This window comes from Epinephelus lanceolatus, chromosome 2 (genome assembly GCF_041903045.1).
Source record: "Epinephelus lanceolatus isolate andai-2023 chromosome 2, ASM4190304v1, whole genome shotgun sequence".
In the NCBI taxonomy this organism is placed as follows: Eukaryota; Metazoa; Chordata; class Actinopteri; order Perciformes; family Serranidae; genus Epinephelus; species Epinephelus lanceolatus.
The window spans coordinates 50280318-50305937 of record NC_135735.1 but is presented as its reverse complement, the minus strand read 5'-3'; the positions used below and the strand labels follow the sequence as shown (position 1 = coordinate 50305937).

The following is a 25620-nucleotide window of genomic DNA, read 5'->3' as shown; positions in this document are numbered from 1 at the left end:
GGGATTTTAGGAACAAAATACAATAAAACTTTGAATTTAGTCAAATACGATATTTCATTTATCACTTTATATTAATCACAAAGACACAGTCAAAAGTAGCTACTAACTAGAGCCTGTGTCATACACATTGATCCTTGAGTTAAAACAAAGGTGTTATATAGATGGGGAAATGGCTCTTCCCTGCTTCCTGCTCCTGGCACCATCGCTCAGACCACACCCATCTTCAAACTCAGCTTTCATTATGATCTATATACCTATACATTTCTGGAACTACATCTTTCATGATTGTGAGGCTATTGTGTTGACAATATCTGACAGTATTCACAGACAGACATAAATACCTGAAAAATGTACTCACAAACCCACTTCTGTGGTAGTTTCTGCTACAATTGGTGGCACCAGGACCACATTTTGCCATGATGACACACAAAGACTCACCAGGTGAAAATAATATCAGCTGCTGCGATCTTGTCGTGACTGAGAATGAACTTTTTGAAAGGAAAAAACTTTTTGGAAAAATTGGTTACAATCCGTCCTGTCTATTAGAGATAGTTGATGTCCTTTTACATAAGCATTTTTGGCTCATCTGGAGCCAAGAGAATATACTCAATAAAATGTTAGAGTTAGGATTCCAAATTGTCAGTGGATCAATGTCTGTGTCAGCATATTCCTCTGATCGAAGGTCCTTAAGATTTACCAACTGGACTGTGATAACCCTTGTATGCAAGCTTACTAATCAATAAGGGTTAATTGCAATATTTTAAATTATGAGAATCGACAATTTAACACTTAAACAACTGACTTAAAACTCTGCTGGGTTAACGTGACAGCAAAGTAAGGCTTGTCACTACCTGGGAGCTGGAGGGTTGATTTGAGGTTAGCTCACAGTACTAATAGCATTCAGTGAAATGGTTAACTTTATATATATATATATATATATATATGTGTATATATATATATATATATATATATATATATATATATATATATATATATATATATATATATATATATATATATATATATAATGTGTATATGTGTGTATATATATATATGTATATGTGTATATATATACACACACATATAGATATATAGATATATATATACACACACATATAACTGCGTGTGTGTGTGTGTATGAATGTATGTATATATAGCTTTTATTAAAAAAAAAAAAAAAAAAAAAGATGAGTGTGAGTGCATGAACGATTGTGTATAGCGTGTCATAAAAATACGCGACCGTGGAGGTCACGGATCTTATTATGAAGGATTCGCACCGGAAGTCCAGTTGTAACCGCCAGGGGCGGAACTTTAAAATCACCCAAAGAAGAAGAGAACACGTTATCCGGCTGACAGGCCGGTATAGAACACGTACGTTAACAGTAAAGAAATACAGTTTTGATATAATTTATTCCGCAGTATTTTAAGGCCATGTCTGGAGCATTAGCGAGGCTCCTTTTCTACCCAACGTTAGCCTACAATGTTTTCATGGAGAAGGTGACGTCGAGACGTTGGTTTGATCGAGTGGACGACACGGTGATCCTCGGAGCGCTGCCGTTCAGATCCATCACTAAACAGGTAACACTGACAAATGTTGGCCTCTCACTGAACACTACTCATTACCAGTGGTGGGAGAAGTACTCACATCCTTTACTTACGTCAAAGTACTAATGCCACACTGTGAAAATACTCAGTCCTGTATTCAAAACCTTACTTAAGTTGTGATATTCTTTTGTGATCTGATGCATATGTTGTGATACACTGCGATGTGTTGCAATTAATCTGTTTTTATCTAATAAGATTGTGTTTTCAGTCTGTTCATCTCAATTCAGCCAGTTTTGCAGTAGCAAAATGTATGTAGTGTTCTAAAATGTATATACATATATATGGACACAGGACCTTTTAAAGTGGACCTATTATGCTCAGGATCGTATTGATATAAATCTGTGCTATTGGGGTCTAATGGAATAGATTTATGTGCTTCAGTGTTAAAAGCACACTGCTACAGCACCCCTGTCTGAAACGCCAACGTTGTTTTTGGGCTCATGTCCCGCCTCCCCAGCAGCCCAGTCTGCTCTGATTGGTCAGCTCGCTCAGTCTGTTGTGATTGGTGCAGCCTTATCTGACTTCACCTCCGGAGGCTGCCGCAAAACAAGAACAGGGGCTAATTTATTATTATTATTTTTTAAACTCTATTGCAATCAAATGAATGTACAAACCAGTAAGGCAAATAGTACACTTAATTCAAAAAGAAGAAGAAAATTCAACAAGAACAGACACCATATTGAAGAGATGAAACCATGTTCAAAAATAAATAATACAACACAGAAGATAAAAGGGCATGAAAAAATAAACAAACAGCAAATAAACAGACAAAAAAAAAAAAAATAATAGAAAGTACATAGACCGAAAGTAAATTAAATAAATTAGAATTTAAAAGGTTGACTTAATAACTGTTATGCTTCATTAGTTAGATCATTTTTGAACATTAAATAGAGGTCTTTGGCAAGTTTGGGCTCCATACATTTTAGGGACTTAATATAAAGTTGAAATTCATTTAAGAAGCATGTGAAGATGGGTGGGGTCTTTAGAAATTTGGCTTTATGAATAAAGAATTTGGCTAAGATTAGTAAAACATTTATCATTAAGTCCAATTGTTTGTTTTTTAATATGACGCCAAAAGTTATACTATTGTAGTCTAAAGCAGGCATTGCTGAGGTTTTTCTTTTTAACCATTCTGTAAATAATTTCCAGAACAACTGGGTGCGAGAGCATGTAACAAAGAGGCGCTCTGTTGTTTCAATATCACCTTTACAGAAAACACATTCATTGCTTTCAAATCCAAATCTTAGTCTTAAAAATTCACTAGATGGGTAAAAATCATTAATTACTTTGTGATGTATTTCTTTATGACTAGGATAAGTAATGCTTTGGGTATGGCTTTTGTAAGAGATTTAAAAACTTTGAGATTACAATCAAAGTCATATTTACCACAAAAGTTGTTATAAGTAGGGTTGGGAACGATTAACTGATACGACCGGATATCCGGTTTGACAAGTGAGAGATACGGCTACATCGGTAGCAGCCTCCTGAATCGATACGAATCAGCCATGAATCCTTAGATGAATCGATTGTAGAGTCATGGATCGGGTATCGCGAGACTAGCAATCGGTTGACTGGCTTTAACAGTTTGCATCTCTAAAACAACGCAAGAGCCGGCAGCATGCTCCGTAGCAGGCATTACTGACAACGATAATGGATGTAAACATCAGCTCCAGCTTGACCGGTGGAGATGAGGAACAGAAGCTAATGCTGGTTGGATAAACCAGGGAGCAGCCAAGCCGCAGCAGAAACTAAAGGCGAATCCTGCCGGTTGTGGGTTGAACGGGGGGTCACAGACAGAAATACGTATTCCTGTCAAATACGGCGGCCATAGTGCTCTGCTGCGCAAGATAACAGCTTACCGGCGACCGAGAAGCCCGGCTCCAGGTTCAAGAAGTCTTTGTCGGTGTCATGACTGCTAGGGCCGTAACGGTATATGTATTTGTGTCATACCGTTCGGTACGTGACTTGGGGTTCGGCACGACCCTGTACCGAATTATTGGGCGCAGGATATTATTTTATTTTATTTTGTTTTATTTTAATTCCGTTTTTGTGAGCCGAACCATTTAAAATATCTAGTTCCCCGACGGACATAATTGAGTGACGGACCGAGTCCTACCATAAATCTCTGCTTTCATTTTGTGCAGCGCATTCTCGCATTTTGACAACATGGCAAGTGAGCCTGACGAACCTGAAGACCCACCTGCAAACCTTAAGTTTCAGGGTAAAATACGAAGATGGAAATAAACAAGTTGACAAGACAAAAGCAGTGTGCCGGCACTGCAGAACAGTGGTCGGGTATGTACTTGGAAACACGTCTAACATACTAATGCATCTAAAGCGACACCACCCGAGTTTGAACGTTAACCGACACGACTAGAAAAAGCAATTTGGTGTGAACTATGATATGGTCGTCATTTAAAAAGAAAGAGCATTTCCCTGACCATCGCGCTAAATAAATAACCAACGCCATTGGAGTTGAGTAAAATTGTTTAAGCTGCACTTTAGATATAAGCATGTTTTGTTTACTGCACTTTAACAAAGTGGGAAAGCTAAGGAAGTTCCTAGTAAAACTGAATCTGAGCAGGCTTTAAAGCTGACCAGCTGCACTATACTTTTTATTTTAATTGAGTAAAACTGTTCAAGCATTTTATTTTTCACTTTTATATTTCTATTTTCATTCAAACAATGTGAAAAAGCAGGATTTTATATATATATTTGTTTCATTCAAAAATTGTGTAAAAAGAGTTAACTGCTGTCGTGGTATGTTTTAATAAGGTTACCAATAAGTAAAAGATATTTAATAGTTGTCTATTTTTTTCATTACTGTACCGAACCATGATTTTTGTGTACCGTTACACCCTTAATGACTGCCCAAAAATACCTGAACAACCGAGCCGTGGCAGCACACAGGTATGTGACGTGTCAGAGGAGAAACGAGCCGTTCACATTTCCACAAACCTCACCACACTTTAGGGACTGTTCTTTACTTGTCAGGGGAAAAGGGTGGCTGGTTGATTTTTATTTTATTTATTTATTTTATTTTGATCCCCCCTATGTAAATCACTTATTGATGCTGTTTTTGAAGTATGAATAAGTCAATAAGTAATTTATTCCATTGAAATATCATTGATGTATTATAGAGAAGTGATTTATCTTTTTATAAATGACAAACACAGAGTGTAGCAAACACAAAGAAATAGTCTGACATGCTGTCAGTGATAAGCTGCTAGTCATCACAGTCCATGATATCAACTAATAACAGGAGATGTCAGATTCTGCCCCTACATTGTATGTTATTATTTTATTCTGCTTTAGGTTTATATTGTACAGCATTATGATAAACTTTATTCCGGACTCAAGTCCATATAAGATACATACAAAAGCACAGACAATGTGTGATTTTGTTGTTGTTTGTCTTTTTATTTTATTTTTGCCAGTGCCATACAGCAACAATGCTTGGGGATGTGATCTTTTACAAATTTGAAAATACTGTAAGAATGTCACTTTTATAGAATTGGCTTCTTTATTTTATAATATATGATTTAATGTCTGCATCAACAAATGTTAACCATAGAATCTTATCAAATCGTATCAAATCGTAACGTTCCTACACAGTATCGAATATATGGAATCGTATCGTTCCTACACTGTATCGAATCGTATCGTTTCTACACTGTATCGAATCGTATCGAATCGTTCTGTGTTAAAAATATATCATTTTTGAATCGTATCGTAACCCGTGTATCTAGATATGTATCGAATCGTCTATCACAGAGAGATTCCCAACCCTAGTTATAAGGTGTTAAATCTCCATTTGCATCTAAAAGATCCATTATGCACCAAATATTCTTATCCATCCAGTCCTCTTTACCACAACAGACCGGCGCAGCGCCTGCATCACTGCAGAAGCCACACCGAACCGCTGATCCACCTCACGCTCCATTCTACCCTCACTGCAACTGCTTCACACTTGGCTGCAAACTGCCCCAGTGCATGCTGGAGGTCATGGTGTGATGAAGCCAACAGAACCACATCATCTACGAAAAGCAGAGATGCAATTCTGAGGTCCCCAAACCGGACCCCTTCCTCCCCCACGGCTGCGCCTTGAGATCCTGTCCGTGAAAATCACAAACAGGATTGGTGACAAGGGACAACCTTGGCGGAGGCCAACACCCACCGAGAATGTGTCTGACTTTACACCAAGTATGCGGACACAGCTCTCACTTTGGTCATACAGGGACCGGATGGTTCATAGCAGCGAGCCCGGCACCCTGTACTCCCACAGTACCCCCCACAAGATGTAGACTGGATGGGCAAACTCCCACGACCCCTCCAGCAGCCTCGCAAGGGTAAAGAGCTGGTCCAGTTTTCAGCAGCCAGAACGGAATCCGCATTGCTCCTCCTGCATCTGAGGTTTGACAATCGGTTGGAGCCTCCTTTCCAGCACCCTGGATCAAACTTTACACGGGAGACTGAGCAGCGTGATACCCCGATAGTTGGAGCACACCCTCCGGTGCCCTTTTTTGAAGATGGGGACCACCACCCTGGTCTGTCACTCTGCAGGCACCGTACCCGACTTCCACGTGACACTGAAAAGGCGTGTCAGCCAAGACAGCCCAACAGTGTCCAGAGCCTTCAGCATCTCAGGGCGACTCTCATCCACACCTGGCGCCTCGCCACTGGGGAGCTTTGTAACTACCTCAGCATCATCTGCCAGGAATATGGGTGAGAGTTTCCCCGAGTCTTCAGGCTCTGTCTCATTCACGGTGGATGTGTTCAGGAGGTCCTCAAAGTGCTTCTTCCACCACTTGATGATGTCCCCTGTTCGGGTCAGCAGTTCTCCTTCTCTGCTGAGCACAGCCTGAGACAAGCCCTGCTTTCCCTTCCTGAGTTGTCTGTCTGCCAGAACTTCCTTGAGGCCAACCAAAAGTCCTTCTCCATAGCCTCCCCGAACTCCTCCCACACCCAGGTTTTTGCTTCAGCGACCACCACAGCTACAGCCCTTCTGGCCAACCGGTACCTGTCCGCTGCTTCAGGAGATCCCTGGGCCAGCCAGACCCCAAAGGCCTGCTTCTTCAGCCTAATGGCCTCTCTCACTGTTGGTGTTCACCAGCGAGACTTCGGTTGCGCCACAACAGGCACAATAACCTTCTGACTACAGTTCCTAGCAGCCGCCTCCACGATGGAGGTTTTGATCATGGACTACTCAGACCTCATGTCCCCAACCTCCCCCGGGATGCACATGAAATTCTTCTGGAGGTGGGAGTTGAAGACCCCATGGACAGGGGCCTCAGCCAGATGTTCCCAGTTCACCCTCACTATACGTTTGGGTTTACCAGGTCTGTCCGGCAGCCTCCCCCACCATCTGATCCAACTCACCACCAGGTGGTGATCAGTTGACAGCTCTGCTCCTCTCTTCACCCTAGTGTCCAAGACACATGGCCGCAGATCTGATGATACAACCACAAAGTTGATCATTAATCTTTGGCCTAGGGTGTTCTGGTACCAGGTACACGTATGAACCTCCCTGTGTTCAAACTTGGTGTCCATTATAGCCAGTCCATGACTCGCACAGAAGTCCAATAACAAAACACCACTCAGGTTCAGGTCAGGCAGGCCGTTCTTCCCAATCACCCCCCTCCAGGTTTCTCCGTCATTACCCGCGTGAGCGTTGAAGTCCCCCAGAAGAACTATGGAGTCCCCAGCCGGCATCCCTTGCAGGACACCGCCAAGAGACTTGGCCGGGTACTCTGCACTGCTGTTTGATGCATACGCACAAACAACAGTCAGAGACTGTTACCCTTGTTACCCGCAGTCACATCGAGGCGACCCTCTTGTTCTCCGGGGACAACCCCAACAAAGCAGCACTCAGCTGGGGGCTTGTGAGTATCTCCACACCCGTCGGTGCCTGTCACCCTGGGCAACTCTGGAAAAAGCGAGAGTCCAGCCCCTCTCCAGGAGTTTGGTTCCAGAACCAGTGCTATGCTCTGCTCCTTCCCCACCAGACAGGTGACATTCCACGTTCTCAAACCCAGTCCGCAACGCCAGGGATCAGCATGCCAGGGGCCCCGCCCTGCCTGCAGCCCAGCATACAGTGCATCTGACCTGCAATTTCTGTCCCTGCAGGTGGTGGGCCCACAGGGTGACAGCTCCATGTTATCTGTTCGGGCTGAGTCTGACCGGGCCCCATGGCCTAAGGCCCAGCCACCAGAAAGTCGCTGGCAAGCTCTCCCCCTGGGTCTGGCTCCAGGAGGGGGCCCCGGTGTCCCCATACCGGGCGAGGTGCTCACCTCCCAAAAAGTCTGTGTCATTGAGGTCTTTGAATTGCTCTTAGTCTTGTCCCTCCGCTGGCACCACTTTGCCTTGGGAGACCCTACCAGGGGCTATTAGCCCCAGACAACACAGCTCCCAGGTTCACAGGGACATGCAAACCCCTCCACCACGTTAAAGCTGCAGTAGGTAGAAAGCCTGAAAACGTTTGATTTTTGAGTCTCATCTGAGTTAGGTTTCGTTCGTCTCCGCCCTGAGCACCTCCTACCAGACGAGCATGCGAGTATTTTATCCTACTTGGTTCTATTTCTCCCTCTCTGGGAGCCTCGGCTCTCCCTCACCACGCAGCAGCTCACCCCATCCCTCCCTCGCAGCCCCGCACATATACCCCCGAGGCTCGGCTCTCCCTCTCCGCGCAGCAGCCCTCCCTATCCCTCCCTCGCGGACCCGCACATACTCCTGAGCCTCGGCTCTCCCTCACCGCGCAGCAGGCCGCCCTGCACATACCCCCTCGGCTTGGCTCTCCCTCTCCGCAGAGAGCCCTCAGCTCCGCTCCCACGGCCGAACCTTTCGCCCTCCGGCTGGGCCTGGCCCCACCTCACCCTTCCCCTCCCTCCGGGGCTCCGGGGAACCGAGTTCTGTCTTCCTTTTTTTGGGTTGTTTAGCCGTGTAGGCAGTTGTAGCCAATGCTGGAATAACTATTTTACCTGGTGCACTGTTCACCATTGCCGCTTGCTCTCCCCTTCTGCCAGCGGCACGGGAACGCACATATGCAGTAGAACAGCCAATAGGAATGCAGTGGTCTGAGCTGACCTTTGATTGGTTGATGCACATCGGCACGAAACTGATTCTTTAGAGGCTGAACACAGAGTTGGTGGTGTTTGTCTCAGACCACTTGATTTACATTATGCTTAGAGGATATTATAAGTTTTTTACTCAATTATACCAAAACAATGTTGCTTACTGGAGCTTTAAGGTGGCGATTCTCTGTTTCACATCTCATCATTTTGACCCACTATGACTATGTTTTTTGTTCTTGTCAATCCTAAAATTTAGGACCAATCCCAATTCCTATCTTAACCCTCAATCTTAATTTTCAAGCTCAACCCTCAATCTCACTAGCCCTCAAAACCAAGTGTTAAGGGCTATCCTGTGACTTTAAAATGGGACACCCCTCAAAGGCAAATACGTCTTAAGACTGTGGGGGGCAGCAATCAATATACCAAAACTCCATCCAGTCTGTCAATTCAAAGAAGAAGAAATATACGTCATCAGTAGTCGTCGATAAAAAGACGCGACGTTTATGTTTTTGTTTTTTTCCGACACTTTATTTCAATTCTTGTACAAAACAAGCAGTGACAGACATGAACAGAACAAATATGCCAGGGTTAAGAGAAAAGAAAGAGAAATAAGATAAATAAATAGAAAAGTTCAGCAGCTCAAACAAATTGTTTACATTTTTCAGAGTCTTTATAGCTTTGGAGTTTGTGGAGTGCTGAATGGTTTCTAAGTATTGCTGCATTTCATTCATAAAAAGTTTGAACAAGGGTTTTCTGTTACAAAATTTACTCTTATGAATATGGAATTTCGCTAAGATAATAAATAGATTAATGATATAGAATTGTTTGGGTTTTTTTTCCGCTGTCGCTCGGTTCGCCCCTTTGATATCGCTTCATCGCTCAGCTGCAATCGCTCATCAATGTGGCAGAAATCAACAGACTTGCTTTTTCGCTTTCGCTTAGAGCCGCCACAACGGTTTTTATAATGCAAATAACTCTGTTTAGATAAAACCTACAAGCTTCTCTTTCTATGACTTTTCCTAAAAAAAATGTGTCTTGTATGTTTACTGAAGCCTTTAAGTTACAAAAATGAAACACACTAGACTTCTGAGCATTTATACCACCGACCGCGGCAGACCACTGCTGAAAGTTATACATTTTGATACATAGGCCCTACAGGTGGCTATACATATTGCAAAACTCTGTAAAAGTACACCAAAGCATACATTTTCGTTTCCAAATATTTATTTGAAAACAAAACCATTCATACGGTCAGTAAAAATCCATTTTGTTAATAATAAAAAACGAATCTCAACAGTGACCGCGCCAGCCGGCGGGACTGCAGCTGAACCGCTTCCAATGTTCATTCATTCATTCAGTCGCGTGTTCAGTGTGTGTGTGTGTGTGTGTGTGAGTAACAGAGAGGAGGAGTATCAATAAAAAAAAGTTTCCACTAATTATTTCGGTGTTTATTTCTTTTATTCTTTTTTTTAATTAAAATGCGTAATATAGCCAACAATATTATTACCAAAAGTTAATCTAATTTATTATTGTAGAATGTATTTAGCAAATCACCACTTTCAGCTGGAGACACAGTGCAGCAGCTCAGCAGCAAAAAGAAAAAAAAAGGCATTATAAAAAGCCTACAAATAGTGTTAATTAATTGGCATGAAACACTGGAGAGGTTGTCAGTCCTATTCTATAGTCTGTAAAACTTTTTATTTTATCATAACTTCTCGGAAATTACTCAAATGCATTTTTGGTGTGCTTCTGAGCACACGGGCAGCATAAACAATGAAGTTACATATGTTGCGGCGCTTGGAGGGGCGCTGTAATCCTGGCGGTCCTTAAGCACCATGGACAGCGCCAGTGCATCTATCACTGTAGCACAGAGGCTCTGATGCCTGAGACAGAGCATGTGAGCGGAGCTGGAGCGGCCTGGAGCGAGGAGCGGGAGGATTTTGTATGTATGTACCAAAATAGGTAAAAAAAAAAAAAAAAAAATCATAATTTCTTCGTCTTTTGTGTAATAAAATATTTGGAAATGAAAATGTATGCTTTGGTGTACTTTTACAGAGTTTTGCAATATGTATAGCCTGCCTGTGTATCAAAATGTATAATTTTCAGCTTTTTATAATTATTCATTTTTATACCTCCGCGATCGGAGGTATAAATGCTCAGAAGTCTAGTGTGTTTCATTTTTGTAACTTTAAGGGCCCTATTTAGATGGTCTAAAACGCAAAGCGCCAGGCGTGCGGCGCATGGGTGTGTCCCAGTCACTTGCTAGTTAGACAGCGCGTTTTCAGACTGGGCGCCATGGTGGAGAGTCTAAAAGGGTTGGACTTACTCTGTGAATTAGTCATGGGTGTGTTTTGGGCGTATCATTCAATAAGCCAATCAGAGTGTCACCTCTCATTCCCTTTAAAAGAGGCGCATGGTGGAGAGCTAGTTAGATGGCGGACCTACCCACTGGAAAGAGTGAGCGTCTTACAGCTGAGGAGACGATAAATGTACAGTACAGGCCAAAAGTTTGGACACACCTTATCATTCAATGCGTTTTCTTTATTTTCATGACTATTTACATTGTAGATTCTCACTGAAGGCATCAAAACTATGAATGAACACATGTGGAGTTATGTACTTAACAAAAAAAGGTGAAATAACTGAAAACATGTTTTATATTCTAGTTTCTTCAAAATAGCCACCCTTTGCTCTGATTACTGCTTTGCACACTCTTGGCATTCTCTCGATGAGCTTCAAGAGGTAGTCACCTGAAATGGTTTCCACTTCACAGGTGTGCCTTATCAGGGTTAATTAGTGGAATTTCTTGCTTTATCAATGGGGTTGGGACCATCAGTTGTGTTGTGCAGAAGTCAGGTTAATACACAGCCGACAGCCCTATTGGACAACTGTTAAAATTCATATTATGGCAAGAACCAATCAGCTAACTAAAGAAAAACGAGTGGCCATCATTACTTTAAGAAATGAAGGTCAGTCAGTCCGGAAAATTGCAAAAACTTTAAATGTGTCCCCAAGTGGAGTCGCAAAAACCATCAAGCGCTACAACGAAACTGGCACACATGAGGACCGACCCAGGAAAGGAAGACCAAGAGTCACCTCTGCTTCTGAGGATAAGTTCATCCGAGTCACCAGCCTCAGAAATCGCAAGTTAACAGCAGCTTAGATCAGAGACCAGATGAATGCCACACAGAGTTCTAGCAGCAGACCCATCTCTAGAACAACTGTTAAGAGGAGACTGCGCCAATCAGGCCTTCATGGTCAAATAGCTGCTAGGAAACCACTGCTAAGGAGAGGCAACAAGCAGAAGAGATTTGTTTGGGCCAAGAAACACAAGGAATGGACATTAGACCAGTGGAAATCTGTGCTTTGGTCTGATGAGTCCAAATTTGAGATCTTTGGTTCCAACCGCCGTGTCTTTGTGAGACGCAGAAAAGGTGAACGGATGGATTCCACATGCCTGGTTCCCACTGTGAAGCATGGAGGAGGAGGTGTGATGGTGTGGGGGTGTTTTGCTGGTGACACTGTTGGGGATTTATTCAAAATTGAAGGCACACTGAACCAGCATGGCTACCACAGCATCCTGCAGCGTCATGCCATCCCATCCGGTTTGCGTTTAGTTGGACGATCATTTATTTTTCAACAGGACAATGACCCCAAACATAACTCCAGGCTGTGTAAGGGCTATTTGACCAAGAAGGAGAGTGATGGAGTGCTGCGGCAGATGACCTGGCCTCCACAGTCACCGGACCTGAACCCAATCGAGATGGTTTGGGGTGAGCTGGACCGCAGAGTGAAGGCAAAGGGGCCAACAAGTGCTAAACACCTCTGGGAACTCCTTCAAGACTGTTGGAAAACCATTTCAGGTGACTACCTCTTGAAGCTCATCGAGAGAATGCCAAGAGTGTGCAAAGCAGTAATCAGAGCAAAGGGTGGCTATTTTGAAGAAACTAGAATATAAAACATGTTTTCAGTTATTTCACCTTTTTTTGTTAAGTACATAACTCCACATGTGTTCATTCATAGTTTTGATGCCTTCAGTGAGAATCTACAATGTAAATAGTCATGAAAATAAAGAAAACGCATTGAATGAGAAGGTGTGTCCAAACTTTTGGCCTGTACTGTATCTCTATATCGACTGTCCCGTCACATCTGATGACAGATCAAAGGGGATTGGCACCGTTTGGCACGCGTAATGGAAACCCAACCTGATTTGATTAACACTGCAAATAAGTTCACATCTCTCTCAGCCACAAACAGCCACAGCATCAGACAGGGAGTATATATTCAGCATCTGTCGTCTTAGAAAAGTCAAAAGAAAAGAAACAGAGTGAGACTGCGAGAGAGAAAGAGAGAGAGCGCGCGCGCACAAGAGAAACGCTGGGAGGTTAGAGAGCACAGCTCCCTCTCCAGCATCCTCCGCGGGGGGGGGTGTCAGGATGCTTATAGCCTACTTGTAGGGCTATAAGTTTACGTTTTTAGTTCACAGAAGCTGGTTATTGTTGTGTTTATGTCAAATTAAAGTTTATCAGACGTTTTCACATCTTTGATTTTGTGATTTACATGCCAAAATGATCACAATTCAATTGGGAAAGACAAGTTCATTTTACAGGCTATGCAGTTCCGTATATTCGGACACTGCGAGCTTGGACCTCCCGGATTATGATGATCATTATTACTGCGATTAGATCATTCTGATTAATGACTGACCATTAAGATGTGTTTCTGATAAATATTGTAATGTGCACAATAATAACCTTTCACATTGTAATCATATTTTTATTTGTTATCTTTTGCATATGTGTGGCTGCTCCGTGTGTGTCTGAGCAGAGTGCACGCGCATTGTGCACCCGCCTAGAGACGCATATTACTAACTTGTTTAACAGCGAAATACTGCGCCGTTGACTTTAGACCAGGTTTTTGTTGGTCACTGGCGCATTTGCTTTTTACATCATCTAACTAGCAACGCGCCATGACTGCACCTGACCACTCCTCATTTTTAGACCAACACACCCAGAGAAGCGCAAGTTCATTTGCTAGTTAGACGATGAGGGCGCAGGGCGTGAAAATGACAACTGTGCCTGCATCTAAATAGTAATGACACTTGCGACATGGATTATGCGCCCTCCGCCATCCGCTTTAGACCATCTATATAGGGCCAAAAGGCTTCAGAAAACATACAAGACACATGCAAAGTCATAGGAGGAGAAGCTTGTAGGTTTTATCTCAGAGTTATTTGCATTATAAAAACTGTCTTGGCGGCTCTAGGACAAGTGCACTTACATTGATCACTTCCATAAAATAAAACGAGAAATTGGAGAAGATTGAAAAAAATGTTAAAATTAAATTAGGGAACTGATCACAGATGTATTGTCTCTGTGTGTTTTTACATCTATTGTTGCTTTTAATTTGCAGCTATACTTTTAATGAAGCTGACATGTCATGACAGTCAAGCACCCCCCTGGGATTCCGGGGTTACGGCAGCCAATCAGCGTTGAGCTGCAAGCGACAGGACCCAGCGAAATACCGCTCCAGATAAGATTTCTCATCTCAAGCGACGAGCGAAAAATCGCTCTGTCGCTGTCGCTCGGAGCCCGAGCGATTTTTCTCCTGGGCGAATATACGCTCAATCGCCTGTTTGCATTGACTTTGTATGTAAACTCGTCGCTAGCGGAAAAAAAACAGGTCCGGTGTGAACACACCTTTAGACAATGCCGTCTGCAGCTGTGATGATTTCATATTGAAACAGAATGCTTGATCACTAGGGGAACAGTTGCCGTTGTGACCAAGAATTATGTTATGAATATGAACAGTTCACAAGTTACAAATTACTCACTCCCACAGTTTTTTTGGAGCCTGCTTGCTTTTTGTAAACTTGTCTTCATTGGTGGCCCTGAAATGAATCAGGGCTCATGTTTTGTCTGGTGGCCCTGAAATGGAACAGAGATAACAGCATTACTTTCTTTTATTTTTTATTTTTTTGGGCTACCTGTCAGATATTCGTTAAGTTAATAGTTTAGTTTCATGTAGTATTGCAAGTATTATCACAATGAATACTGTAGTCAACATCCAGCAGAACCGGTGAGGCTGTTTACATGGTCAAACAAGTGTTATCTGGTGACTTTCATCCACATTAATGTTTCACTCTTTGGGTTATAAGTTAATATTCAACCAAATAACTTGTACCACAACAACTGACGTAACTTATTCAGCGGAAAGTCAAAAGATAATACGATCACTAACGTTAACCTGCAGCTGTAATGTTACCAGCTGCAGACTCTACGGCTACAGGAGATGACACCGTCCAGTCATCTTACAAAAATGTCGATGAAAACATTTCATGTATATTAAAACAACTTAACAACTACATTATCACTGAGAAAAATGACTTTTTGTAACTTAATGACAGCATACTTGGTTATCAGAGAACCAGGGTTATGTGCGGAGCGAGCAAGCCATCGCCCGCGACAGCTTTGTTAGCTAGCTAAAAAAATATGTGTGTTACGCTACAAAGAGGTAAAAAAAATCTTAAACTAAGATAATGCAATGGTTATCATAATTTTAAAACAACTATTAACAAGGAAAATACTCACATTGATAACTCTACCAAGGGTGGTCCTGGAAAATCTTAAAAGTGAGGGCCACAGTCCTTATTCTTGACCCTCAACTCAACACTCTGAGAATCGGGACAGCACTAGCACTTCGCGGGAGCGTGGATTTTTGAGACTGAGGGTTAAGATTGAGGGTTAAGATAGGAATTGGGATTGGGCCTTAATTTCTTTTTTTCCAACCTGCGGGAGGTGGGCTTTCACAAGTCAGAATTAGGTCAGACAGGCGTAGCTTTAAATGCATTTTCTGTCCTTAACAGTAATTGTTCCTAGCATAAAACATATAGAAAATATTTACAAGTTAGGGCCAGACAATTCATACATAGCTGCTGTTTATAGCTGCTTTGAGTGCAGGGTATTGTAGTCCTACACTCAACCATAGTATTAAAAAACACAGTGGTGATTTTAAACTGTCCAAATCTTACATTTGGAAGATGTCATTTATTAACACATCATGTTTTTCATCCAAAATAAAAAGTGTTTGTTTTTATAGTGTATTTAAATTGATGGTTGCCATTTCTTTGTGTTACAGCTGGTAGAAACAGAAAATGTTCGAGGCGTTATCACCATGAACGAGGAGTATGAGACCAAATACTTCTGCAACTCAGCTGAGGTGAGTTCACTTCACTGAGGATTCCATTTAGAGGCATCCTGTGTCTATAACAGAGCCATTAACACTATAATAATATTTAATATAATAATAATAATAATAATAATATAAACACTATTGATACAGTCGAAGACACAAAATCACCAAGTGCTCATTTCACAGTTTTAAGTAGTCCACGTTTCTTTTGTGACTCTCCTCAAGAGATGGAGTTTTGTTTCAGTTAGATTATTTAAATTAACTGAACTATTAATGATTGGTTTATACCTGAAATACAAAGTCAGTTTATCGGTTAGTCAGTCAACTGAAATTTAATCAGCAACCATTTTTACAATTGATTTATTGTTTCAGTCATTTTTCAAACAAGAAGTGTCAAACATTTACTGGCTCCGTCTTCTAAAATGTGAGGATTTTCTGATTTTTCTTTGCCATATATGATAAATAAACTGAATTTCTGTGGGCTGGACAAAACAAGTAATCTGAAGTAATCTGGGAAATTCTTACAGGCATCAACACTGTTTCTTTTGCATTAATTGACAAAATAATAAGCAGATTAATTGATAATGAACATAATCATTTGGTTTGGTCTCAGGTTGGTGCTGCTTAGATCTGAAAAGCATCTGTTGAGTATCAGTGGCTGATTTCTAACATTATAAACAGAGCTGAGGGTGTTTTTTTTTCTTTACATATTCCACTCATCCATGAGTGGTTGATTTGATGTGTTTGATGCTGGCATCAGGAGTGGCGGGCTGTAGGGGTGGAGCAGCTGAGGCTGAGCACGGTTGACCTTACTGGTGTCCCCAGCCTGGAGAACCTGTGCCGAGGTGTGGAGTTCGCCTTGCAGCACCGAGGGAAGGGAAGCAGCGTGTATGTCCACTGCAAGGCTGGACGTTCCCGCAGTGCCACACTCGTTGCTGCATACCTCATTCAGGTCAGTACACATTTTGTCAGGGGGGACTCCAACTGAGGCTAATATGAGGCTTCAGCAGTCACACTCACACAGATTAAGTGGGAATCTTTCAAAGCTTGTCTTTTCAGGTAGTCTTTTCTCAGACAATACATGTGCTGAGCTGAAGTGGACTGCTCAAATCATTAATGTCACAGTAATGTCATAAGATCCCCACTTGATTTAACTGAAGCCTCAAATGAATTTCAACTGGACTTTAGAATGCTTTTTTACACAGAATGAGGACTGAGCCATTTTTTCCCTCTCTTCTTCTTATTTAGTTTTTAATTATTTTTTGTTAAGTTTAATACTAAAGTTGTTTGAGTGAAGACTCATGTCTAAGGTACAGTTTATACTGCTCAAAGGAAATAAGGGAACACTTAAAACACACATCAGATCTTGATGAAGGAATTATTCAAGTTGAAAATCTTTACTGATGTACATTGTATAATTTGTTTAGAACAAAATGATGTAACAACCATCAGTGGAAACCAAAATCATCAACCCACTGAGGGCTGGATTCAAAATCACACCAAAAATCAAAATAACAAATTGTAATCACACAACCTCATCCAACTTCCGTAAATTTTATCACAGCAACTCATAATGTGACACAGTAGTGCATATGGCCCCTGCGTGCCTGTATGCACTCCCGACAACATCACGGCATGCTCCTGATGAGTTGGCAGATGGTGTCCTGGGGGATCTCCCCCCAGACCTGGATCAGGGCATCACTTAGGTCCTGGATGGTCTGTGGTGGTACTTGGCAGTGTTGGATGCACCGATACTTAACGTCCCATAGGTGCTCAATTGGATTTAAGTCAGGGGAACAAGAGTGCCAGTCAGTGGCATCATGTAAGGAAAAAGGGCTCTTCTTACCTTGAATGCTGCTGTTTGCAGGACATTGTAAATCTCCTGGTTGTCTTGTTAGTAAGCATTCCCTTGGGGTTGAAGAAAGAGCTGGTCCCTGTAGCTTGTCTGCATTCAAATCATGCAGGGATTTTCCCCTATTGATGTATGATTAATAATTTGTCATTCATGGTTTTTACATCCAGACTGGGTGAATTGTGTAGGATTTGTTGTTCTGCCTTTGTACTGCTGTACTATTCCAAAGCTTTATATAAGATTACAGCTTAACCTCAAAGTTATTGTTCAATTTCAAAGCCAAAAATGGCCACAGTAACGCTGATATCAACATCCAGGAGATTCACTGATTTTATGAATCTTGGTCCCATCTGTTTCTCCAGTCCATCAGTGAATAGCAACTCTGTTGATTTTGACATTTGCACTTTTCTGCTGACAGTTACACTGCTGGACTCCAGAGGAAGCCTGTCAGAAGCTGGCGTCTATGCGACCGCACATTCTGGTGCGTTCGGCTCAGCTGGACATGCTGAGGAAATACTACCAGCAGGTGTGTAAACAGTCCAGCTGAGTGAGCAGGACACCGGGTCAGACCTCATTATGCTCCCACAGCTGCTGTAACACTGGACTCAGAGCCTTATACAATACTCCATGTCAGAATGTACACCCACTGAAGACAACACCAAACCGCTTGTATTTCCCTTAATGTTTTTAAATCAAATCGTCAAGTTTTTACTGGGAAATGGCAACCTTTTAATAGGAAATTCACAACTTGGCAGTAAGCAAAAATGGCAATTTGTACAAGTAACATTCATTCACCTTCTAACCACTTCATCCTCTTGAGGGTCGTAGGGGGGCTGGAGCCTATCCCAGCTGACATTGGACGAGAGGCAGGGTACACCCTGCACAGGTCGCCAGACTATCGCAGGGCAGACACATAGAGACAGATAACCACTCTTGCTCACATTCACACCTACGGACAATTTAGAGTTATCAATTAACCTAATTAATCTGCATGTCTTTGGACTGTGGGAGGAAGCCTCAATGCCCGGAGAGAACCCACGCTGACACGGGGAGAACATGCAAACTCCACACAGAAGGGCTCCCACACCCGGGATCGAACCGGGAACCCTGTTGCTGTGAGGCGACAGTGCTAACCACCACACCACCGTGCAGCCCGAAGAAACATTATCATTTTTTTTAATAACTTTTATCATATAAAACATGCAACTTCTTTCGTGTAACTCCCTGACTGCCTGGTTTCTTGCTTGTGGCTGAAAGATGTTAAAAAAAATATACAAAAAGATAATGATGGTTTGTGACTGTAATCATAAAAACACTCAGCAAGACCAGGACATTTTATTACATAATTCAGCAGTCAAGCTGCTACTGTGTTTACTGGAAAACATTTCAATTCAATTTATCACACCTTCCTGCACTGCCTCAGAACTTCCAAAATACTGACAGTGATGTTAAATAAAATATAAGTGAGTGAAAATGGTCTATTGGTGTTTATGCTCCTTTGTTTCCACATGTAGGTACAACTAATTATAACGTGTATATATAGTGTGTACATGAAAGCTGTTATAGTGATTCTAGTGAAGAAATTACATTAAAACTAGTCTGAGTGGGCGGAAGTTTGCTGCAGAGATCAGCCTCTCATTGGGCGGAACGAGCCACCCGCTGAAGTCCCGCCCTACCACCTCCAGTTGTGTAGCAGTTTTCAACTGTTTTCAACACGTCCTTTACTAACTTTTGTGGTGTTTGATCTCGTGGGGATGTAGCCATTTTTCTGCCATGGTTCGCGTCCTGTAGGTGATATTTTTGTGGGCGTGTTACACCAAAACCTTTATCCCCCCGGCAATATTTTTGCAAGCGCACCGTTGCTGTGGCACCGTCCAGAACAATTGTGATTGGTTGAAAGAAGTACAAGCAGCCGGGGCATTTTTTTCTCCAATCTCAAAGTGTGAGTCGGCCCAGCCAGACCTTTCTTTTCTTGAGAAAGGCCTGGTGAGCGAGACTACATTAAAACATACTTTAGTAATCTACTGACAAGAGACACTGCTGTTTCACATGAATTCACACAAGAAGCTGCACCACATCCATTTTAAGTAGAGCTGAAAAGAAAGCAATACATCTACACAGAACTGTACCTCTGTAAAGTATCAGTACCTGAAATTTTTCTTAAGTTGCCAGTATATTCAGGGAACCGGAATGTAGGTGGTAAAAGTGGGAACCCCCCTTTTGTTTACATATAGAATTGGCTGAATAAACAGATAAAAGACTATAAAACTAACAAGTATTAAAATTCGCCAGTTTCCACAGAGCTATGGCAACCCTCTTAGACAAAGGAACACAAAGGCGGTAGTTGGTGTCACTTTTCTCCAGCTCTGGTCTACGACAACGGCAGAGATATTGAAAAGTGTTCTTAGCGACTCTTGTGCATTCTGTCCATCTGACGCTCTATGGAACGCACTATTTCAAATTACCTGTGGGGGGTGGGAGTATCAGATGATACTTTGAAATGTGTTTTAATGTCATGTTATGTCTCTTTGTGGTCATTGTGAGTCCCCCAGTCAATTTGGGTGATATTTTGCAAGTGAAGGGGCCCCTGGGTCTGTGCCCAGTAGGCCGTTAAGTGATCTATCGATGTGCGAGAAAGACACAGATGAAGACAGGAATGGTGGGGGACCCACAGAGACTGCTTATGCATATAGGACCCAGAATTTGGGTTCTGCCCCTGACTACACATGAAAAGAGTTTTGTTTTCAGGCACTGGTTGTTTTTGATATTTTGGGCTATTTTGTTTCCATAATGTATTTTTTTTTTCAGATTAGTGGAAAGAAAGCATTTAAAATACACACTTCAGTGTTTATTTTACTTATTAATGCAAGAAGTGCATATTTAATTAGATAATGCTACATTTCAATTCAATTCCATTTTATTTATAAAGCCCAATATCATAAATCACAATTTGCTTCACAGGGCTTTACAGCATACAACATCCCTCTGCCCTTAGGACCCTCACAGCGGATAAGGAAAAACTCCCCAAAAAAACCCCTTTAACGGGGGAAAAAAAAATGGTAGAAAACTCTGAGGAGGGATCCCTCTTCCAGGACGGACAGACGTGCAATAGATGTCATACAGAACAGATCAGCATAATAACATTAATAAAAGTAATAATATTATCGTTATAGTTCTGGCTACTGTGGTACAATATGTTGAAAGTATATATTAGTCTGGCAGTATACATGTGTGATAATAATCATATGTGTATAATAACAGTAGATAAGAGTTAATCTGAGAGACAGTGGAGCACAAAGGCTCCGGAGAAGAAGCCGAGTTAGTGACATCCAGAATGGCCGAATTAGCAAGATGCAGTAATAGGATACGAGAGAGAGAGAGAAGGAGAGAAGGTGCCCGGTGTATTATAGGGGGTCCTCCGGCAAACTAGGCCTAAGTCAGCCTAACTAAGGGCTGGTACAAGGCAAGCCTGAGCCAGCCCTAACTATAAGCTTTATCAAAGAGGAAAGTCTTAAGTCTAGTCTTAAATGTGGAGACGGTGTCTGCCTCCCGGACCGTAACAGGAAGATGATTCCACAGGAGAGGAGCCTGAAAGCTGAAGGCTCTGGCTCCTGATCTACTTTTGGAGACTTTAGGGACCACGAGTAACCCTGCATTCTCACAGCGCAAAGTTCTGGTGGGATAATATGGCACTATGAGCTCTCTAAGATATGACGGAGCTTGACCATTTAGAGCTTTATAAGTTAACAGTAGGATTTTAAATTCAATTCTAATTCTTCTTTAAATTCAATTTTACAGGGAGCCAGTGCAGAGAAGCTAAAACAGGAGAAATATGATCATGTTTCTTAGTTCCTGTTAGTACACATGCTGCTGCATTCTGAATTAGCTGGAGAGTTTTTAAGGACTTACTAGAGCTACCAGATAATAGAGAGTTACAGTAATCCAGCCTTGAGGTAACTAAAGCGTGGACCAATTTTTCTGCATCTTTTCGGGTCAGGATAGGCCTAATTTTCGCAATATTACGCAGATGAAAAAATGCAGTCTGTGAGGTTTGTTTTAAATGAGAATTAAAAGACAAATCTTGATCAAATGTTACTCCGAGGTTTCTTATGGTAGTGCTAGAGGCCAGAGCAATGCCATCTAGAGAAACTATGTCATCAGATAAAGAGTCTCTGAGTTGTTTGGGGCCAAGAACAATAACTTCAGTTCTGTCTGAATTTAACATCAGGAAATTGGTGCTCATCCAGGTTTTTATGTCTTTAAGGCAATTATGAAGTTTAGTTAATTGATTACTTTCTTCTGGCTTTATAGATAAATACAACTGTGTATCATCCGCATAACAATGGAAATTTACAGAGTGATTTCTAATGATGTTACCTAAAGGAAGCATATATATAGAGTAAATAGGATTGGTCCGAGCACAGAACCTTGCGGAACTCCAAAACAAACTTTAGTATCCAAGGATGACTCATTATGAATGTGAACAAACTGAAAACGATCAGATAAATAAGATTTAAACCAGTTTAGTGCAGAACCTTTAAGGCCAATTAAGTGTTCCAGTCTCTGTAGCAGAATTTGATGGTCAATTGTGTCAAACGCCGCACTAAGATCTAATAAAACAAGTACAGAGACAAGTCCTTTGTCTGAAGCAATCAGCATGATGCACTCTAAATCCTGACTGAAATTCCTCAAATAAATTATTATCATGGAGAAAATCACACAGCTGGTCTGCGACTACTTTCTCAAGGATCTTTGAAAGAAAGGGAAGATTAGATATTGGTCTATAGTTGGCTAACACCTCTGGATCCAGGGTGGGCTTTTTTCGGAGAGGTTTAATTACAGCTACCTTAAAAGACTGTGGTACATAGCCTGTTAATAAGGATATATTGATCATATCTAATATATGAGTGTTAACTAAAGGTAAGACTTCCTTAAGTAGCCTAGTTGGGATGGGGTCTAAGAGACACGTTGATGATTTAGATGAAGAAATCACTGCGGTCAGTTCTTGAAGAGAAATCAGGGAGAAGCAATCTAAATATATATTAGGTCTTACAGCTGTGTTTGAGGTTAGATAGGTACTATCTGAGGACAGGAGGTCATGAATTTTGCCTCTAATAGTTAGAATTTTGTCATTAAAAAAGCTCATAAAATCATGTCACTAACTAATTAGCTCAGTGAGATAGAAATTGATCCTTACTCTCAGAGGTTGTGGGTTCAAGCCTCAGCTGATGCAAAAGGCAGATTGTGTTGCTAAATTCCTAAATGTCTTCCAATTCTTCTGCTTGTTGCTCAGAATTGCCTAAAAATGCCCGGAGCCGACCCATCGCTGCACAGCAGCTATAATTATTATTGTTATTCCTTTTACATAAAACTCTTTCTCAGCAAATATGGGAAACACTATCAAATTGTTTATTTAACCCTTAGAAACCTGAGCAAATTGGCTTGATTTCTTTAAAAAACATAGGAAGAAGGCAGTGAGCAACTTAACTAGAAATGACCCAAAAATAAATAAATAAAATAAAATAAACAGTAAGAAGTTATAAAATATAAATGTTACCTGGAAAAAAAGGCAAAAAAATGGAAAAAAATACAAACTCCAAAAGTTAGACATTTTCCCCATTTTTTAATAATAATTTTCAAAAAATTATCAGTCTTTCTCAAATTTTTAAAAAAAAATGATTTTCAGGTCATTTCCATGTCCTCTTTTACCAGCTTATTTCTCATTGTCATTTTATTTTTCCATGTGTTTGAAAAAAAAAAATCAAATTGATTTGCCCAGGTTTCAAAGGTTTAAATGCTTGTGAAAGGGCACTTGGATGCAGCACAAGAAAACTGATGTTGACACAGGTCTCAAAGGGTTAAAACAGTATGAATAGTGCTTGTATAAAAATGAGGCCATAGAATAACATCAAGTATAAATCATTCATTTGATCTGTAGCTCTGAGAGACAACAGATCAGACAAAGATGAGAGAGAGAGAGATAGACATTCATTCATTCATCTTCTAACCGCTTCATCCTCTTGAGGGTCGTGGGGGGGCTGGAGCCTATCCCAGCTGACATCGGGCGAGGTTGCCAGACTATTGCAGGGCTGACACATAGAGACAGACAACCATTCACGCTCACATTCACACCTATGGACAATTTAGAGTTATCAATTAACCTAATCCCCAATCTGCATGTCTTTGGAAGGAAGCCAGAGTGCCCGGAGAGAACCCGGGGAGAACATGCAAACTGGAGGGCTCCCACACAGAAGGGCTCCCACACCCAGGATCAAACTGGCAATCCCCTTGCTGTGAGGCGACAGTGCTAACCACCACACCACCGTGCCGCCCAGAGATAGACATGTTTATGTTTATTTTATTTAGAAAGGGACAGTGCACATTAATTAACATGATCACTTAAGTGACGTAAATGTGCCAGATTTAGCCATGCAGGCTAATTTTCACGCAGTAGAGAGAGAGAGAGCGTAACGAAACTTATCTTACAGCACATCAGTATTTTAAGAAACGTTGCTATTTTAGGCAAAATTATTGTGCATTACAGATACCTCCATCAATTTTCTTTGTGAGTAAAAAGACTAAGACAGAAAACTACTATAAAACGGACAGACGCTTTCAGTGTGTTTGGCCCTTCATTATAATCTTGCTAACAACACATTACATAGGTCTACTTAATACTGTAATCTGTATTCATATGTCATATGACGTGCCCTTTTGACTGTGGAAGAAATAAAAAAATACCTTCTATTTTGACTGTTATACACTTCATTTTGCTTCCTTTCTGTCCACTGTATCTGTTCCAAATGAGAAATGGCATAAAGGAATTTGCAGAAACCAAAGTGGGCATTTAATTATTTAATTTTTCATATGGTAACAAAAAATAGATGTGTATATATACATACATATAAATATATATATGTATAGAAATGTATATATAAATATACATATACATATATATATATATATATATATATATATATGTGTGTGTGTGTATATACAGTACAGGCCAAAAGTTTGGACACGCCTTCTCATTCAATGCATTTTCTTTATTTTCATGACTATTTACATTATAGATTCTCACTGAAGGCATCAAAACTATGAATGAACACATGTGGAGTTATGTACTTAACAAAAAAAGGTGAAATAACTGAAAACATGTTTTATATTCTAGTTTCTTCAAAATAGCCACCCTTTGCTCTGATTACTGCTTTGCACACTCTTGGCATTCTCTCGATGAGCTTCAAGAGGTAGTCACCTGAAATGGTTTCCACTTCCACTACTTTAAGAAATGAAGGTCAGTCAGTCCGGAAAATTGCAAAAACTTTAAATGTGTCCCCAAGTGGAGTCGCAAAAACCATCAAGCGCTACAACGAAACTGGCACACATGAGGACCGACCCAGGAAAGGAAGACCAAGAGTCACCTCTGCTTCTGAGGATAAGTTCATCCGAGTCACCAGCCTCAGAAATCGCAAGTTAACAGCAGCTCAGATCAGAGACCAGATGAATGCCACACAGAGTTCTAGCAGCAGACCCATCTCTAGAACAACTGTTAAGAGGAGACTGTGCCAATCAGGCCTTCATGGTCAAATAGCTGCTAGGAAACCACTGCTAAGGAGAGGCAACAAGCAGAAGAGATTTGTTTGGGCCAAGAAACACAAGGAATGGACATTAGACCAGTGGAAATCTGTGCTTTGGTCTGATGAGTCCAAATTTGAGATCTTTGGTTCCAACCGCCGTGTCTTTGTGAGACGCAGAAAAGGTGAACGGATGGATTCCACATGCCTGGTTCCCACTGTGAAGCATGGAGGAGGAGGTGTGATGGTGTGGGGGTGACACTGTTGGGGATTTATTCAAAATTGAAGGCACACTGAACCAGCATGGCTACCACAGCATCCTGCAGCG

General features: G+C 41.4%; 1 protein-coding gene across 3 annotated transcripts; it reads left to right on the top strand.

The window, feature by feature from the left end:
- Window positions 1-1300: 1300 nt before the first annotated feature.
- ptpmt1 (protein tyrosine phosphatase mitochondrial 1) lies at window positions 1301-24471 on the top strand. Of its 3 annotated transcripts, none has more exons than XM_078162360.1 (5): window positions 1301-1578; window positions 15813-15893; window positions 16692-16818; window positions 18137-18244; window positions 23913-24471. In XM_078162360.1, exons 1-5 carry the CDS (start codon window positions 1432-1434, stop codon window positions 24119-24121), a joined length of 672 nt encoding a protein of 223 aa, XP_078018486.1. In that variant the 5' UTR covers window positions 1301-1431; the 3' UTR covers window positions 24122-24471. The 3 variants fall into 3 exon arrangements, with proteins under 3 accessions (XP_078018486.1, XP_078018483.1, XP_033494415.2); XM_078162357.1 differs by having other exon boundaries at window positions 1302-1578; window positions 16627-16818; window positions 23909-24471; XM_033638524.2 differs by having other exon boundaries at window positions 1303-1578; window positions 16627-16818.
- Window positions 24472-25620: the final 1149 nt, after the last annotated feature.